General features: G+C 41.1%; 2 protein-coding genes across 2 annotated transcripts; one reads left to right on the forward strand and one right to left on the reverse strand.

Moving 5' to 3' along the window:
• LOC132653471 (alpha-defensin 6/12-like) lies at positions 1–1018 on the reverse strand. Its single transcript, XM_060381266.1, has 2 exons — positions 784–1018; positions 1–219 (listed from the first exon to the last, which is right to left on the reverse strand). The coding sequence occupies exons 1-2, from the start codon at positions 953–955 to the stop codon at positions 110–112; spliced, it is 282 nt and encodes a 93-aa protein (XP_060237249.1). The 5' UTR covers positions 956–1018; the 3' UTR covers positions 1–109.
• A 5850-nt stretch (positions 1019–6868) lies between these two features.
• Positions 6869–7821, forward strand: LOC110544542 (alpha-defensin 24-like). The gene is made up of 2 exons (XM_060381267.1): positions 6869–7090; positions 7644–7821. Exons 1-2 carry the CDS (start codon positions 6919–6921, stop codon positions 7757–7759), a joined length of 288 nt encoding a protein of 95 aa, XP_060237250.1. The 5' UTR covers positions 6869–6918; the 3' UTR covers positions 7760–7821.
• The last annotated feature ends 11000 nt before the right edge of the window (positions 7822–18821 follow it).

Raw genomic sequence — 18821 nt, forward strand, 5'->3', positions numbered from 1 at the left:
TCTGCAAGAAATTTATTGGAGAAAGAAAAACAATTGAGGCTAAGTACAAGGGTAATGAGAGGTCACAAGGTTTCAGAATACATGGTCGTCTTGTCTCTGGTCTGCAAGCTCAGCGGCAGCAGAAAATGTAACGTATTAGACCTTTGCGGCAGATTCCATTGACACGTTCAAAAATTTTGCAGGATTTTCTGCAGTAGCATTCCAAGATATTTCTTGAGCCTGAGGAAGCAGGGAGAGCATCAGGCATTAAGTAAGGAGGCCAGCCCTGTGCGATAGTGTGCCCACTGTGCAGGGCACAGAGTAGGTCTGTTGTTTTGGTGACATCACAGCCAGCCCCATGATCACTTCAAACACTTGAAAGTAAGACATTTAACAAGAGTTGATCCCATGCAGGACTTAACACCCATTTTACAGTCCTTCACATTTTTGTGTGTTTTCCTAACCAACACATTCATGCATTGGTAAATGGTTCCTAAATCTATTCTTTTAACCAAAGAAGATTTTATTTCTACAACAAAATTATCAGATATAAAAAAAGTACTAATCAATATGTTCTATATTTTAAATCTATTCCACAGATGATTTTTAGATCAAAAAACTTAAAAAGAAAATCAGGCAAATTTTTTTACTCTCACTGTTATTTCTAAGATATGACAGTGAAGATCCTAGAGATGAGCAGAAACAATAACCTGAACCAGACTACTCTAGGTGGGATTCCAGGGCACACCTTCAACCCTCTCTCAGGAGACTCGAAGCCTGCATCCTATGGGCACCACCACTCACCTGCATCCTGAAGAGAAAGCCCTGCTGGGCCTCCAAAGGAGATGGTCACATCCTGGTCCTCTACCCCTGGATGCTCCTCAGTTTTAGTCTCCTCATTTGGTGCTGGCAGAGGATCAGCCTGGGCCAGGAAGGCCAGCAGGACAACAGCAGAGAGGAGGACAAGTGTTTTCATGGCTGAGGGTCACCTGGAGGATTGGTGAGCAGGAGCTCAGTGTGTAGAGATGAGGAGGCAGCCTGCATTTATAGGACTGTCATGAGAAGGTGTGGGGACAATACCCACAATTAGAGAAGTCTCTCATTGATGGGAACTGGGACAGACTGTTGTCCTCAGGATCCCTTTGATGTTCCTCTGTCCTCAGAGCTTCCATCATGATGTTGGTCTGTGTGTTCAGAGACAGCCCTCCTTCCCACTGATAATGATGAAGGGGCCTTACTCTCTTCTCCTGTTTTCCATCTGCTTCAATATTTACCTTTCAGTGGTCGGGAAAGAAAAGAGGCGGGTATTTCCTAATTTAATAAGCTCATGAGACAAGGGGTTTTGTGTTCTGAAGTTGGAGTCCTCTGTCCTCAGATAGTGTACAACCTGGACTAGACCTGAATGCAGTGGATTGGACAGTCAGTTGTTTGTGTGGTTGGGGCATGATCACCTTCATGAAGGAAGACTTTTTGAGTCATTTCCTTTGGGGCCATTATGAAGAAAGTAAGATGTCCTCATCATGCCTCTAGAGAATTGAGCTTGAGAGGAGATGAGGGACAGAGTTGGTCAGAGTGAAGCTGGAGCAGGTTGTGTTGAAGAAGCCAGAGTGACTGAACACAGGTCATGAGTGCTGTTTCATCCTAGCTGCCTCTTTATACTTGGGAAAAATCAAGTGATGTGCCATGAGTCATGTATAAGATCTTGTACTTTTTCTTTTGAGGTGATGTGAGTTAAGGAACAATAAACAACCATATCAGGTTTTCTCTTACCTTAAATTATTCCTTATATATGCTATCTCTGAGTTTATTTCTAGAAGTTGAGATCCTCTTCCAACTATTAGAAAGTAGGGTTGTTTTTTTTTTGAACTTTTCTAATAAGTAGGAAGACACCAATGTATATCATTATAAGGATACATGCATAAATGAATTCCTGTAGTGAGAACGAGAGTGAAAACAAAGAGAAAGAAAATTCAAAGGATAAAATGTCAAGAAAAAATTGTGCACAATGAAAGCCAGTTGATAACTGAAATGAAACTGATGAGTAGCAAGAAGACAGGTTGATGGGAGAGATGCTAGCACCATGCCTGACAGCCTGAGTTTCAAGTTTCAGGATCCACACAGTGGAAGGAGCAAATAAACTGCCCTTGGCAGTCCTCTGACCTCCACATGTGTTCCAAGGCACGTGAGTTCTCCCTACACATGTAGTAAGTAAGTGAATGTAACACAAATTTGGAGAAGATGATAACTTTTTTGAGACAGGCTCCCCAGGCTTAGTTACAGACAGCATGCTTCATGTCTCACAGAAAGCTCTCTTAGTTTAGTCTGATCCCAATGAATCTCAAATACTTAATTTCATTTGGACTTGGACAAAGGGTGAGGAACTGCCAGTTCCTGGACTAACTGAGAGTCACTGTGGTTTGTGATGCTCAGAAGACATGCTCCGATTGATATCACAGCTTTTCCAGCAACATGGCTTGGTCAACATGTCCCACCAACAGAGCCAGATGCCATCACTCATCATAACAATGAACCTCTGAAGAAATTTCAAGGAGAAACTGATAGTTGCATCATGGAAGAAAAAAGAAAAAAGAAAAACCACTCTCTACATGGACAAGATCGTAAAAAAATATCCCACTGATCATAGAAATTTCCAATGGAAATTTCCTGGCTCATACCAGGGAACTCTGTGGCAGGCCCATGCTATGGCTTCTGACTGTCACTCTGGTCTCCTTGTAGAGAGCAAGCAAATATGTGTAAACCAGGGCAGGAATCAGAAGCCTTGTGTTGACTTCATAATTAAAATTTCACTAGGCTTCATTGGTTCCTAAGGACAAGAAGGTTTGTCTCTACAGCCTGAAGAAATTCCTCAGCCTAGTCTGAATCACAACTCACTTTCCATCAACACTCCTAACATCATAGACTTCTGGTCAGAGACATCTGCACATTACTCCATTGCACTTCTGTGTTTCTTCTTCCTGCCATTAACATTCACAATACCTGTCATCACTTCTCAGCTCATCCAGGTCTCACTCATCCTCAGGGGAGACTTGATGCCTCACTTCTGAACTTGTACATATCCTCTTTACTCTTAACTTGGAGAACTGCTTATCTCGTGTGATCACTCCTTAACAATAAATTATTAATGCCATAAAGCCCTTGAGGTATTTAAAACTAGAAAATATGTTTCCCCTTAGTTTAACAAAATAAGCCATTAACTATTGGATAAAACATTTAAATGCTGTTGAACTCAACAGCTTCTTATGTATAGAGAGAATGCTTAATTTTCATTTACTGTAGAGTTTGGATAGCTTTGTGTGACTTCACAGAAATTGTGATAATTTGAAACTTACGGTAAGCCAGGTAACATTCTCAAAGTATATAATATCTACAGTGTATTCATATTAGCTTATATTTACTGATTGCTAAGATCTTTTTATCTATTCTGATAAGAGGTTTACAAAGCAACCCAATAAAGCAGCTGCTTTTATTGACCGATATTTGTGGGTTTGTAAAGGAACTTTGAAGAGGTTAATTGCCTTCCTCAGAGACACTAAAGGTTAGGCAAGAGGGCTGTGGCAAAATCCCTTGGAGTTCACCACTACCCTATAGTCCACCTTGACTTCTGCATTTTAGAGTGCTAGCTCCTTTATTGGGAGAATTGATTTATCACTTAGAACCTGATAGAAGATGAAAGTTGAAAGACATCTGATAACAGATAGTCTTTCCACAGCTCTCTCCTTGGCCTCTACCTCTTCTAATTCCCTCCTCTGGGATTTGATGGGAAACCACCGGGAAATAACATATTCTCTCCAGAAGTAACTGAAGGAAACATTTTGCCAGTTATCACAAGTCATAATTCACAGGTATGGTCATTGCTAAAGATACAGAGTTGATTATTAAGGGTAACTGTGAGTCCTGTTGAGTTTTTGTACACTTGCTTAAGGCACAAAATAAGTGCAGGGGTGATCAGCCCACCCATCTTAGAGTCCAGGATGCAGTACAGGAGAACACAAGAAGAAACAAGCCTTCAAGGTCACGGCCCATCTCACCGGTCAGAGTCAGGTGCCTGTGAAGAGAGACGAGTGCACAAGTGGGTCAGGAGGGGGTTCTGAGGTTTCAGAGGCCATGTGTGCTTAACTTCCATTTTTTAGAGGCAATGTACGAATTTGGGATGGTTCTTGGACCCGACTAAGTACAAGGAGAAACAGAAGTGAACTTCATTTCCCCAACAACCGTCAATAATCTGCCAGCGCCATCCACAGCCCTATTTCCTGACTGCTTGTTGGAGAGTCTTGCTTGATATTGTATGTTGGAACATTAAAGATCCTAATCACCCTCCACAAGAAGGTGGAACTTCCTCAGTTGTGGCAGTGCATAAGGAGGACAGCTCTGTCTCAAACACAGGATGTGGCAGGAATTTTGTTAAGCCACCAAGTCACTAAAACACACAAATTCGAGTTTTTACAAATTTCAGTTGAAGAAAATACACTCAGATATATTATTTGAAAAAAAATAAATACAAGGCTGTTTGATGCAGAAAAAAAAAAAAAAGGAGAGAGAAAGCAATAATCTTTAAGGAGATTTGTAACAAATGGTACTAAGAGAATACTTCCAGAATTTATGAACAACAGCTAAAGTTTAATTAGAGAAAACGTGAGGCTGGATGGATGGTTCAGTGGTTAGGAACACCTGGCACTCTCGCAGAGGACCCAAGTTTGGTTCCAGCACCGAAGCAGCTCATAACATCCTGTAGTTCCAGCCCTAAGGGATTTGGCTCCTATTCTGGTCTCCACAGGCAACAGGCTCACACACATAGTATACGCCCAGGCAAATCACTTATACTAATACAATAAAACAAGTCCATCTGTTTCTTCAAAGGAAAAAAATGTGCTAACCACTCCCTCAAGTGAGCATTTGACCAAATACAAGTGCACACCCTGTTTAGGCATGTGCACTTCTGCCATCATTTCAGGAGGAAAATGTAAATTAGTATGATACTGAAATGTCAATCTTTACCGATCAGATTGGAGCTAGAATCTATGGGGAAAGCAGCACAGACAGTACCAGACTGCACAGAGATGGTGAAACTCCAGCAGACTGAAAACTCCCAAACTAAAGGTCTGCTTTCCCCTACAGGCTCAACAATCCCAGAAGTATGTACGAGACCATACATGACTTCACAGACAAAGGACTCTGGTCTCTACCTTCTGTGGTGTCCACATGAGCAGAAGTCATTCCTCGAGTGAGATAACGGATGCTACCAGAGTTTGGAAAGAAACAAAGGAGAGAACATAAAACAATAGAAAATGAATGCATTGGTACCAATCAAAACTTGATTGCCGTACTTTAAAAGGGCAAAGGCATTCTTCTTCTCTTTGTTTCTTTGTTTGTTTGAGACAGAGCTTCCCTGTGTAGCCTTGGCTGTCTAGACTCTTGCTTTGTACACCAGGCTGGCCTTGAACTCAGAGATATCCTCCTACCTGTGCCTACCTGAGTGCTGAGATTACAGGCATGTGCCACCTCCCAAAAGGCATTCTCCTTAAAGGATACATTTTGCTGGTTCAGGATACTATGGGACTTCAATGACCAGTTGATCAGTTCTGCGCTGAACACTGGCAGGAAGGATGGAAAGTGAAAACACAATAATAGAAATCATTCAAATGAGTGTGGTGGTCTTTTGAGAAAACAAATTTTAGTAAGTGCTACTGAGGCTAAGTCTGTGAGGGTCAGGGAGACAGTTATGTTTCTGGAAAGCTGTGCTTTTTGTAAACTCAGAAATCTAAGCCTAAAAGTATTCAAAAGGTTAAGAAGTCATGTTCCATTAGGCAATATCATATTTCCATGTGTGTGTGTATATATATATATATATATATATATATATATGTTTAAATATGTGTATGTAAAATAGCATTCTTACTGCTTTGCTAGCTATTCACACAGCTGTAAATAAAACATTTTAAGAACTGAACAGTATTTGTCAACATATAAATATGGGCTAGAACTTGAAACACTGTGATTCCATGTGCTGATTGAAAATGGTGTATTCTGTGTCTTTTGGTTTATACATAGTGAGGTAGAAAGGATCAAAAAAGTACAGAATTGTGTTCATACATGAACACATGGCACTTCCTGGGATTGGAAAAAAGGACAACAGCCTCTCTACACTCTAGATGTTTCTTGTAGGTAAGTACACATTTTCTGAGAGTAAAACAATCACAGAATCTCAGACATGCAGGACAGTGCATCACTTGACATTTCCCAGGTGTCCTGAAGACAGCTAGGATGCACTCATGACGTATTCAGTCACTCTGGCTTCTTCAACACAACCCGCTCCAGCGTCACTCTGACCAACTCTGTCCCTCAACTCCTCTCAAGCTCAATTCTCTAGAGGCATGATGAGGACATCTTACTGTCTTCATAATGGCCCCAGAGGAAGTGATTCACAAAGTTTTCTTTCATGAGGGTAATAATACCCCCAACCACAGAACGAATTGATGTCCAATCCACTGGCATTCAGTCTAGTCAAGGTTGTACACTATCTGAGGACAGAGGGCTCCAACTTCAGAACACAAAACCCCTTGTCTCATGAGCTTATTAAATTAGGAAATACCTGCCTCTTTTCTTTCCCGACCACTGAAAGGTAAATATTGAAGCAGATGGAAAACAGGAGAAGAGAGTAAGGCCCCTTCATCATTATCAGTGAGAAGGGAGGGCTGTCTCTGAACACAAAGACCAACATCATGATGGAAGCTCTGAGGACAGAAGAACATCAAAGGGATCCTGAGGACAACAGTCTGTCCCAGTTCCCATCAATGAGAGACTTCTCTAATTGTGGGGATTGTCCTCACACCTTCTCATGACAGTCCTATAAATGCAGGCTGCCTCCTCATCTCTACACACTGAGCTCCTGCTCACCAATCCTCCAGGTGACCCTCAGCCATGAAAACACTTGTCCTCCTCTCTGCTGTTGTCCTGCTGGCCTTCCTGGCCCAGGCTGATCCTCTGCCAGCACCAAATGAGGAGACTAAAACTGAGGAGCATCCAGGGGTAGAGGACCAGGATGTGACCATCTCCTTTGGAGGGCCAGCAGGGCTTTCTCTTCAGGATGCAGGTGAGTGGTGGTGCCCAGTATGATGCAGGCTTGGAGTCTCCTGAGATAGGGTTGAAAGTTTGCCTTGGAATTCCATCAAGAGTAGTCTGGCTTCCTTAGTAACTCTATTTTTACTTTTTATTCATAGTAGTAACAGTAAGAATAAAGTAAGTTTAATTGAATTTGTTTCTCATGAGGTGTTTGCTGCAAAATTTTACCTGGGAATTTTACCAAATAAGGAAAATACTGAGCAGATCCTTGTAGAATAAAATAAGTAGTCTTAAGTAGACGGAGAAAGTTTTCTTTGCCTGCAGGAACTTGAAATCAGTGTAAGGGTGTACTCACATGTATGTATGTATGTGAGAAAAGGAGACCAACATTAAAGTCACACCAGCGTGGGTCTCAAGTGCTTTACCAACACTCCTTAAGTATGTTATTTGTTGAGTTGACTGAGCTGCTGGCTGTAATGCGGCCAAGGCAGCACACTCATGCTGTCTCACACATCTTCATAGGATCATAGGCAGTCCCATTCACCCTCAAAACTTAATGTCTGCTTCTCTTTGTGTGTCTCCAGCCTCAAGAGATCGCTGGAGGACGTGCCACTGTAGACCAAGAGCCTGCAAATTCCTGGAACGCATCAGTGGGATCTGCACCTGGGTTGGCAAAAACTATGTGTTCTGCTGCCGCTGAGCTTAAGGCAGAGACACCAAGATGACTGTGTACTCTGAGGCCCAAGGGAGACCTCTGATGACCACTGCGCTTTGTTTCTGCTTTGTCTCCAATAAATTGCTTGCCTAGGCTCCCTGTGTGTTCATATTCTTTCCATGTTGGCTATAAGGCTCAGTCCAGAATCTGGATATAAAGTATCAGAACCTTCAGGAAAACTTTTTGCAAATGAGTCAATAATTCCGTATTTACTTACAAAATTCTGGCTCCAAATACTAGCAATTTAAGGATGATCCCAGGGTTCGAGCACAAAGTGTAAGGAAAGTTCAGAGCACTGATGATCTTGTTATATACGTCTCTTGACTTTTGGCTCTGCCTTCATGTAGATTCAACTCACTCTCAAAGACTTTGCTTATGTATTAAGAAGTATGACTTTGGGCTTCGGGTTGATAGAGGTCTCATATTTAAATTTTTTAGAGAGCTACTGAATCCTTAAATAGCATTGAAATTTCAATAAACAGGTCTTGATAATGCCTCTGCCTTCTAAGCATTGGGTTGCTGTTGGCTGCAAGGAGACAACTTTTACCAATATTAGAAAAAGTTAGTACAGGACAGAATGGGTAGGAAGAAGAGCAGGGCATCTCACTCTGTGGTGATCTTGTTGTATAAACCAGCTAAGGAGGCAACATTAGGCCTCCAAGCTATTTTGGATTAGGATGAAAATCACATGATGATTTTTTGTCCAGAGTGTTAGTTCACAAGCCAATGCACTAGCCTGCTCCTAGGTTGCCTAGCAACCTGACATCATCATCTGCCATCGCCAAGTGTGTGCTACGTGCTTCTCAGCGGCACACCAGATATAGAAGAATGACCAGTCACTGTGTGCTCTCTCTCCACCTCGGTTTCTCTCCTCTTTCCTGTGTCAGGGAGCCCCCACCTCCATCTATCTTTGTTTCTTCCCACCTCCATACAATCAAACTTTTATACCAGATGTGGTGTGTGGAATATGTCAACATACGATAACATCGATGCCGGTGACTTGGATGAGAACCAAGGCTGGAGGAGGCAGAGACCCCGCTGCAGCACCTGCTCCAGTGGGCTAGAAAGGACAAATACCCGCCTGCTCCCTCTGCGAGCCTGACCGCTCCTAGACCTTTGTGAAACATTTGTCTGTAAATGACATCCTAAATTCTCCTTAGAGAGTCTCCCTGCCTTTCTGCCTCTCCCTGTACATCCACTCTTTTCCTTGCCCCCTGCTTTCCCCACCCTCCCCCATCCTACAGCAGCCCTGCCGGGTTCCAAAAGCTTGTGTGCTTCCCCTCTCCTCATTAAGTAGCTCCCTTTCCCAAAAGTCTAAACACATGGTATAAAAACAATTTTAAAACTTCTTAGTTACAACTAACTCTCTATTTATTATTTCATCTTCTTTTTAGACTAAGAAATCTCATCTTAAATTTTGGTATGGGTTTTGACGGGTCTGATGCTCTTTGGGTGGATGACACCTAAATGAACATCGGTACAAAGTCCCAATTTATTTCTAATATCAGAGATCAGACCTCTACTCTTGCCTGATGCATCTAAAACAAAAAGGGGAAACTGTAGAGAGCTGCAGAATGCTATGCCTTAAAGATGGAGCTGGTTTCCTCCTTCCACCTTCCCGGTGGTGAGTGCTCTCTGTCATGAACAACTCCACATTTGGCTAAGGCTGAGGATCTGGCTTGCTTCCATGTATGTGGACCTATCTGCATTACCCACGTGGCACGCCTGGGTTGGCTACCCAGAGGCTATTTAAGCTGTGGGCTGGCTTTCCCCAGGGTCCGAGGATTGTTCAAGGTTCCTGAATAAACTGTATTGAAAAAAAAATGCTACAAATAAACCTAATTATTTGTAAGCTAAAAAAACAACAACAACAACAACAACAAAAACCAATATACTGTATGTTGTGTCCTGGTCCAAAATGTTCTTAGTATGATGGTAAACTTTCAAGGTTACAAAGGTCTATTCAGATTAACAAGCTAATTTAAAATGTATGTCTAACCACCAATGCGTTTACTAGCTCTTGGACGTGTGAATGAATATTGTTTTTCCTGCCACCAGCTGCCTGTGCTCTGGGTTCAGCATTAGACTTTCCAGCCAACGGATTTGGTATAATAAATTAAAATGTTATTTTTAAATTGTTTTATATTATTCTGCTGTTTTGCTGACTCTAGAAATAGGTTACTGTTCACCCAGTAATTTTTTTTCACCCAGTAATTTTTTTACAATACAGAGTCAACAATTAAACCACATAACATAATTCCAAAGATACTTCTAATTTGGGGTTTATTAATTTTAGAGATACTCATTTGTTTACAATGTTAAAATTTGGTCATTATGCTCTATCTTCACTCTCAAAAAGGTTAAAAATCACTGCCTTGGAAATGTGTTGTTTTCTGAATATGGTAATGTTATTAATGTATAATATAGCCTTAGGCTTTCATCAGCTATGGACTTTTTATAAACTAACTCACACAAAAAGCTGTTATGCTCTTTCTCTATGGACTATGTTCATGTTTTCTGAGGCTCTAACTTAAGGATGAAACCTAAACTCTTAGTCTCTAATGATTAAGATAAGCTGTAGACCTTATATTGATTGCAGTGTAAGCTATATTTAATATTTAGATGTACTTGAGATAGACATGGTCCTCAAACACTCACCTACAGAATAGGACATAACTCCAGATCATAGCATTCTGTTTAATGTTTGCAAGGTGTAGTTTACAGCAGATGACTAAATACAGACATAGCCTGCGTAACTCAAATACGCTAGACTTCAAACCTATTAGAGACTTGCTGAATATGGCATTTTGACATGTCTAAGTGCATGGGGACAGACAGAGAGTCCCAAATTCTAGCAGTAGCTCCCCAAGGTCTCCAAGAAGATTTGGACATGACAGACTACTTCAGCTCTGGATTGTGGTATGCTAACTAGGGCAACAAGACTGCCCCCCAATGCCTTGCCCTTTGCTAGGCCTTAGCCTGAACTTGTCAACAAACTGGACACCTGGATAGCTACTGTCTCATCTTGCAGAAAAAGAGGTGAGGCCACTCTCTCGCATGTTCTCCTTCTACAGAAAAAGCCCAGGTCTTAGTGCTTGATGAACAGACTGTCTGCTCATGTTGCCATGGGGACCTGGGACAACTGTCCAGGTAAAGGACTATGACTGACTAGTCATCTCTGTCATTTTGATGAATACAAAGAATCATTTAGATTTAACCTTCTCTGGTCTCTGATGTTGTTGACATCTAAGCTAATGGTAGTTTAATAGTTAGAGAACAGGCGATTAGGTCCTTACTCCAAGGTAATCTACCACGTTATTCTATTAATCAATTCATTAACTAGTTAAAACTACTAGATACTAGATCTCTTATTTCAAAAGGCAAACAGGTTTGCCTTACTCACAGACCTCATGTTAAAGATAAACAGGCTTCAGATGCCTTCTCAGTCCCCTTCATAAGCAGGGGACCAGGCCTTAAGCCTCACTCCTAGAGCTGTTACTGTCAGGTCTAGATACAGTCTGCTTTGTTACCAGACTCAAAAACAGGTCTCATATTTACTATTCCTTACGCCAAATTTACATTCACTGCTCCCCGAAATTTCACCCATGTCTCGTAGAAAATAATTGAATACAATGATACAGAAGTTTAAGTTATGAGGATCCAAGAAAATATTTGAGGGTCTTAAAAAGATGTTTCAAGGTTGGCAAATGAGAGTTATGAGAGAAAGCTCCTAAGAAGTATTTGAGGGTCTAAGGAGATGTTTTCAGGTGGGTAAATGAAAGTTATGAATGTTTGAGGGTCTAAGAAGAGGTTTCAATGTTAGTAAACGAAAGTTATGAATAAAAGCTTTTAAGAAAGTGTTTTGAGGGTCTAAAATGGTGTTTTAAGATTGGCAAATGCCAGGTATGATGGTTGGGGGGGGGGGTCTAAAAAGGTAAGTTAAGGTATTCAAAATAGGAAAATAAAAAAAAAAATGCTTCAGATTTCTTCCTGCTGCTATGCTGGCTTTGGATTAAGACTGTCCAACGCTTTGACACTAATCGCTGAAACTCTGATGTATGACTCAAATCCTGATAGAAACATTCCACTACATGAGCCACTACCACAGTTCCAAGCTCAATCCTTTAAATTTTCTTTGCTTTGTCTTTTAAGTACTTAACATGTTTGCCATTGTGTTGGATGTATATACATCCAGATAGAGGGATGTTTATAGAGGGAGGGAGGGAAGAAGCCTTTCGTCCATGGTGTGTAATCATACTAAAAGTCAAGATCAAGTGAGCTTCTGCCCCTTCTATTTCACAGAAGGCTGCTGCCTTCCCAGAGCCACCTTAAAGGGTGTTTAAGCTGTTAACACAAAGGTGTATATCTTCTGTCCTTTTCTACATGTATATTTTACTACAGATTACAATGATGATGCTAACATGGCTAAAGTTTATCTCTTCTGTAAATTTAAAAGATATTCTTGTACGGTTCTGGAAATCTACCTGAATCCATGTTTCAGGTCAAATGGATTCCAGATAAGTACTGCCAATCAGCAACCTAACTTTCTCACCCATTGCCTATTTTAGAGTGTGGGATTCCTCCCCCTTTCCCTGGCTTTGGGACTCCCTTCTCCCAACTTTCTGGCTACCTGATTTCTACATTCCTGCACCAGACTCTGCCTTTTTGGTGAGTCTTCCCTTCTGGTTGACTTAAAGGATTCCTACCATTCTCACCTACCTACATCCAAACCCTACATCTAGGACCTTCTCCCTTGGGTGAGCTTTTCTCTATACCAGCATGACTTCATCTATCCCTCCTCCTCTAACACACTGCTGAAAATCCTAGCACTAGGTAATCCAAGGACTGGCTATGTCCTTGTTCTGTCTCTGACCTGTGCTCATGCTGTGACAGCTTGCCCCAATTTCCCCTAGTCAGACCTTGCTCTGGGGACTCCTCTGAAAAGTCACTGACTTCTATTCTCCCCATGGGAAGTCCATTTGCCCATCCCTCCAGGTTCCTCTCTGGGATGCCTTCTGGAGAAGTTCAGATCCCTGTGCCTTCCACCTGCTTTAAGAGCTTCTAAGCTTACACGTCTCTGCAACCAAAATTGGCCTCAATATCCCTTAGATGACAGACCCAAACAGGACCTTCTTCAATTACTGCCACCAACTGGGTTCCCTGTGTTTAAGACTTTTCTCTCCTTTGCTCCAAACCAACTTAGAAGAATTTTCTCTCTAACCTATTCAACTTTGTCTTCTGGAATATGTATTCTGACCTACTTAACTTTGTCTTCTGGAATATGTATTCTAGTATCCTGCGGGAATTTCTATACCCAAGACAGTGCCAGTCTAACCTGCAGACTGTGTCAAGCTGGACCTGTACTTTCCCTCTTTGCCATAGATGTTCTCACAGATCCTGACATCAACAAGAGAGCCTGCTCATCCCTAATCTGGTCAATATTTCAGCCTTTTGCTCCCCCTTCAATGTCCTCATGTCAGCCAGAAGTAGCCAGTGACAATTTGATTCCTTTGCCCCTTATCCATTTACTATCAAGAAAAGGCTGGAATGGTGTGCTTCAGACCTGGGATAAAGAGCTCCAGGTTCTCCCAGGATTCCTCAGTCCCTACGTGCTGCTGGGCATCAGCTGGCATGCCCTGAGCCATATCCTGAACTTTCCAGGGCAGGGACTTTTCCTTCACTATATAATCCAGATATTTTGGTGCTCTTACTTTTTTTCTCTGTTTCTTACTCCTGTGCATGGTGTCCAAGCGCTGCTTCCAATGAACCCACATTTATATCCTTTAATTTGCCCTGCCTGAGTAGCAGTCCAACTTCCTCATTCCCACCTTACCATCCCTCTCTAGCTCTGCACTTTTTTAATTATAGGAAAAGGGAGGAATGTTGGCTCACAAGCTGATGCACTAGCCCACTCCTAGGTTGCCTAGCAACATGACATCATCACGTGCTGCTACCATGTGTGTTTCAGACTTGCTCTAGCTGCACACCAGATCTAAAGAAACAACCCTTCACTACATGCTCTCTCTCTCTGCTTTAGTTTCTCTCCTCTTCCCTTTGTCTGTGAGCCCCTCCCTCATCTCTCTCTTTCTCTCTGTCTCTCTTCACCTCGGTTCAATAAAACTCTTCATACCAGATCTGTTATGTGGCATATTTTAATATATTAAAACACTGAGAGTAAATTTTTATATTTTAAAAAAACAACAAACATCTAATAAATAGAATATGACTAATGAAGACTTATTAATTCTTAAGGTTATAAAGTTCTACTTAGATTAACAGTAATTAACTTAGAGAAATATGTCTACCCACTTATGACTTAGCTAACTTTATTCATCACCAGGCTTCTAGAAATTTTTAAACAAGTAATGATATATATTGACTAATAAGATTAGTTGGAAAGTTGGAATACAGGCTCAGTGGCACACACCTGTAATCCCAGCACCCAGGAAGGCAAGAGACAGGTGGATCTCTGTGAGTTTTAGGGCCAGCCTGGTCTACAAAGTGAGTCCAAGACAGCTAAAGCTACACAGAGAAACCCTGCCTCAAAAACACTAAACACCAAATAAACAAAAAACCAAAACCAAAAAAGATTTTCTAAAAGCTATTCAGGTTGGCAGAAACTGACTAAAAAGATGGATGTCTATTTTCTTTCTCTTTTCTAACTTTTTTTTTAAGGATTGGCTATTTGGATAAACTAAGTCATATATAATATGTGATATTCTGTAATCGTGTTCTATGAAAGAATCAAGAAAATAAAGTTTCTAATCTCTCTGGGAACTGTATTTATGGTTTCATAAAACTCCCAATCTCTCTATCGGATGCATTTAAATTTTGAAGTTTGGATATTTAAAGATCTTTGATTCAAAAATTGTAGTTCTTAAGGCTTGCAATGGAGGTATTGCACTTATTAACTGTTGAAAGCAGGATCAATTCTTTCTTTGTGTGTCCCTTGGTAAACTGACCAAGTCCAGGGAAAACCTAAGGATGGCCATAAAAACATATGGGCAGCGCGAATTGGTCTAAATAGATTTTAAAAAAGATTTATTTTATTTATTATGTAAACAGTGTTCTGCTTGCATGCCAGAAGAGGACTCCAGATCTCATTCTAGATGGTTATGAGACACAATGTGGTTGCTGGGAATTGAACTCAGGAACCTTGGAAGAACAGCCAGTGCTCTTATCCTCTGAGCCATCTCTCAAGCTCCTAGATAGATTTTTAAAGATTTTTATGTTAAATTTATTCCTTTATTCATTATTCATTTAACATCCTGATCACAGGCACCTCCATCCTCCCTTCCTAGTCCCACCTTCCCACAATTTTCTTTCTTTCCCCCTCCCCTTCTCCTCAGAAAAGGGGAAAGCCCCTCTCCCTCCCTTTACAAGCCCACCGCAGGTCTTCAAGTTGTATCAGGACTTAGTACATCCTCTTCTATTGAGGCCAGGAAAGGCAGCCCAGCTAGGGGAAAGTGATCCAAAAGCAGGCTACTGAGTCCATGTCAGATATGACTCCCCCTTCCCTTGTTGCTAGGGGAACCACGTGATGACCAAGCTGTCCATCAGTAACATATGTGTTTTGGATCTAGGTCCAATCCATGAATGCTCTTTGTCTGGGTCTCTGGGAACAGGTTATTTGATTCTGTTGGTCTTCTTTCGGAGTTTTCTTTCCCTCCTGGACCTTCTATCTTTCCCCTCATTTCTCCACAAAACACCCCAAGCACCACCTAATGTTTGGATCTGGGTTACACCCAAGTTCTCAATAGACAGATTGTTTTTTAAAGGAAAAAAATAATAACCTTGGGTAGGAAAGTTGGGCATAGATCTGAGAAGAGTCTGATAATTATATTCCAAATGGGTTTACAGGTTTTAGCAAACTTCAGAGAACTAGTAGAAATACCTAAGAAGTAAATTTTAAAGTGTTCAACATTCTTTTTTTAAAATTAAATTAAAAAATTTTATATGTTAATTACAGTTAATTCACTTCGTATCCCAGCTGTAGCCCCGTTCCTCATTCCCTCCCAATCCCACCCTCCCTCCCTTATCTCCTCCCAAGCTCCTCTCCAAGTCCACTGATAGAGGAGGTCCTCTTCCTCCCCTTCCATCTGACCCTAGCTTATCAGGTCTCATCAGGACTGGCTGCATTGTCCTCCTCTGTGGCTTGGCAAGGCTGCTCCCCCCTCAGGGGGAAGTGGTCAAAGAGTCAGCCACTGAGTTCATGGCAGAGACAGTCCCTGTTCCCCTTACTATGGAACCCGGTTGGATACTGAGCTGCCATGGGCCACATCTGAGCAGGGGTTCTAGGTTATATCCATGAATGGTCCTTGTTGGAGTTTCAGTCTCAGAAAAGACTCCTGTGCCAAGATATTTTGGTATTGTTCCTCTTCTGGAGATCCTGTCCTCTCCAGGTCTTGCTATCTCCCACTTCTTTCATAACATTCCCTGCATTCTGCGCAAAGTTTGGTTATAAGTCTCAGCATCTGCTTTGATACACTACTGGGTGGAGTCTTTCAGACGTACGCTGTGGTAGAATCCTGTCCTGTTTTCTCCTTCTTCCAATGTCCATTCCATTTGTCTTTCTGAGAGAGGATTGATTGCTTAGCTTTTTTTAGGTGTACCTCTTTTTGTAGGTTTATCCTATATTACATGTCTAGTAACCACTTATAAGTGGATATATACACAGTGAGTATATACTGTGTGTGTCTTTCTGCTTCTGAGATACCTCCCTCAGGATGATCTTTTCTAGATCCCATCATTTGTCTACAAATTTCATGATTTCCTTTTTTTTTTAATTGCTGAGTAGTAGTCCATTATGTAAATGTACCACAATTCCTGTATCCATTCCTCTGTTGAGGGGCACCTGGGTTGTTTCCAGGTTCTGGCTATTACAAATAAAGCTGCTACAAACATGGTTGAACAAATGTCATTATTGTGTACTTGAGCATATTTTGATATATGTCTAGGAGTGGTATAGCTGTTCTTGAGGAAGCTCCATTCCTAATTGTCTGAAAAAGCACCAGACTGATTTCCAAAGTGGTTGTACCAGTTTACATTCCCACCAGCAATGGAGGAGTTTGCCTTTCTCCACATCCTCTCCAGAATATGTTGTCACTTGTGTTTTTAATCTTAGCCATTCTGATGGGTGTAAGGTGAAATCTCAGGGTCATTTTGATTTGCATCTTCTTGATGACTAAGGGCACTGAGCATTTCTTTAAGTGTTTCTCTGCCATTCTCTATTCATCTACAGAGAATTCTCTCTTTAGCTCTGTACCCCATTTTTTAATTGGATCACCTGATTTGTTGCTTTTTTAATTTCTTTAATTCTTTATATATTCTAGATATTATCCCTCTATCAGGTATAGGTTTGGAGAAGAAAGGAAGATTACCAAACTCATTCTATGAAGCCACAGTCACCTTGATACCTAAACCACACAAAGCCCAAACCAAAAATAAAACAAACAAAACTTCAGAACTATCTCTCTTATGAATATTGATAGAAAAATACTCAATAAAATATTTGCAAACTGAATCCAAGAACACATAAAAGATATCATCCACCAGGACCAAGTAGGCTTCATCCCAGGCATATAGGGTGGTTCAATATATGGAAATCCATCAATGTAATCCACCATATAAACAAACTGAAAGAGAAAAAAACCACACAATCATTTCCTTAGATGCCGAAAAAGCATTTGACAAAATAAAACACCTGTTTAAGCTTAAGTCTTGGCGTGATCAGGAATACAAGGCAAATACCTAAACATAGGAAAGACAATGTACAGCAAGCATATAGCCACCATCAAACTAAACTGAGAAACTTAAATCAATCCCACTGAAATCAGGGACAAGACAAGGCTGACCACTTTCTCCTTATCTCTTTAACATAGTACTTGAAGTCCTAGCTAGAGCAATAAAACAAATAAGGTAGATCAAGGAGATACAAATTGGAAAGGAAGAAGTCAAAGTATCACTATTTGCAGATGATATGATAGTATACATGAGCAACCCCAAAAACTCAACCAGAGAACTCCTTCAGCTGATAAACACCTTCAGCAAAGTGTCTGGATACAAAATTAACTCAAAAAAATCAAAACAAAACAACAACAACAACAACAAAAAAAAACCCAACAAAACCAGAAGCCCTCCTGTATACATAAGACAAAAGGGCTGAGAAAGAAATTAGGGAAACAACATTCTTCACAATAGCCACTGATAACATAAAGTACCTTGACGTGACTCTAACCAAGTAAGTGAAAGACTTATTTGAAGAAAACTTCAAGTCTCTGAAAAAAGAAATTGAGGAAGGAATCAGAAGCTGGAAAGATCTCCCATGCTCATGGATGGCTAGGATTAACATAGTGAAAATGGCCATCCTGCCAAAATTAATCTACAGGTGAAATGCAATTCCCATCACTGAAAGCCAGAACAAGAAAACAGGAAACAAACTAGGAACCTACCTCAGAGGGCCTCTGAAAGCCTCTGCCCTACAGACTATCAAAGCAGATGCTGAGCCTCATGGGCAACTGTTGGGCAGAGTGAATGGAATTTTATGTAAGAAGTGGGAAATAATAAGAGCTGGAGAGGACAGGGTCTCCACAAGGAAAGTAAGAGAACAAGAAAATTTGAACACAGGGAAATTCCCAGAGACTCATACTCCAACAAAGGACTATTCATGAAGATAACCTAGAACCACTGCACAGATGTAGCCCATGGCAGTTCAGTGTCCAAGTGGATTACATAGTAATGGGAAGAGGGATTGCCTCTGACATAATCTGATTGGCCTGCTCTTTGATCACCGCCCCCTGAGGGGTGAGCAGCCTTACCAGGCCACAGTAGAGGACAATACAGCCACTTTTGATGTGAACTGATAGACTAAGATAAGAAAGGAGAGGAGAACCTCCCCTATCAGTGGACTTGGGTAGTGGCATGCATGCAGAAAGGGGAGGGAGGGTGGGATCGGGAGGGGAGAAAAGAGAGGTTTATGGGGGGATACAAAATGAACAAAGTGTAACTAATAAAAAACTAAAAAAAAAAAATCCCTACAAAAAAAATG

Source organism: Meriones unguiculatus, chromosome 4, assembly GCF_030254825.1.
Source record: "Meriones unguiculatus strain TT.TT164.6M chromosome 4, Bangor_MerUng_6.1, whole genome shotgun sequence".
Lineage (NCBI taxonomy): Eukaryota > Metazoa > Chordata > Mammalia > Rodentia > Muridae > Meriones > Meriones unguiculatus.

Excerpts from the sequence above, each read along its gene's own strand:
- LOC132653471 (XM_060381266.1), bottom strand. The coding sequence starts at position 955 with ATGAAAACACTTGTCCTCCTCTCTGCTGTTGTCCTGCTGGCCTTCCTG. Across the intron at positions 220-783 it reads GCTTTCTCTTCAGGATGCAG|GCTCAAGAAATATCTTGGAA; the intron begins GTGAGTGGTGGT and ends CTGCTTCCTCAG.
- LOC110544542 (XM_060381267.1), top strand. The coding sequence starts at position 6,919 with ATGAAAACACTTGTCCTCCTCTCTGCTGTTGTCCTGCTGGCCTTCCTG. Across the intron at positions 7,091-7,643 it reads GCTTTCTCTTCAGGATGCAG|CCTCAAGAGATCGCTGGAGG; the intron begins GTGAGTGGTGGT and ends GTGTGTCTCCAG.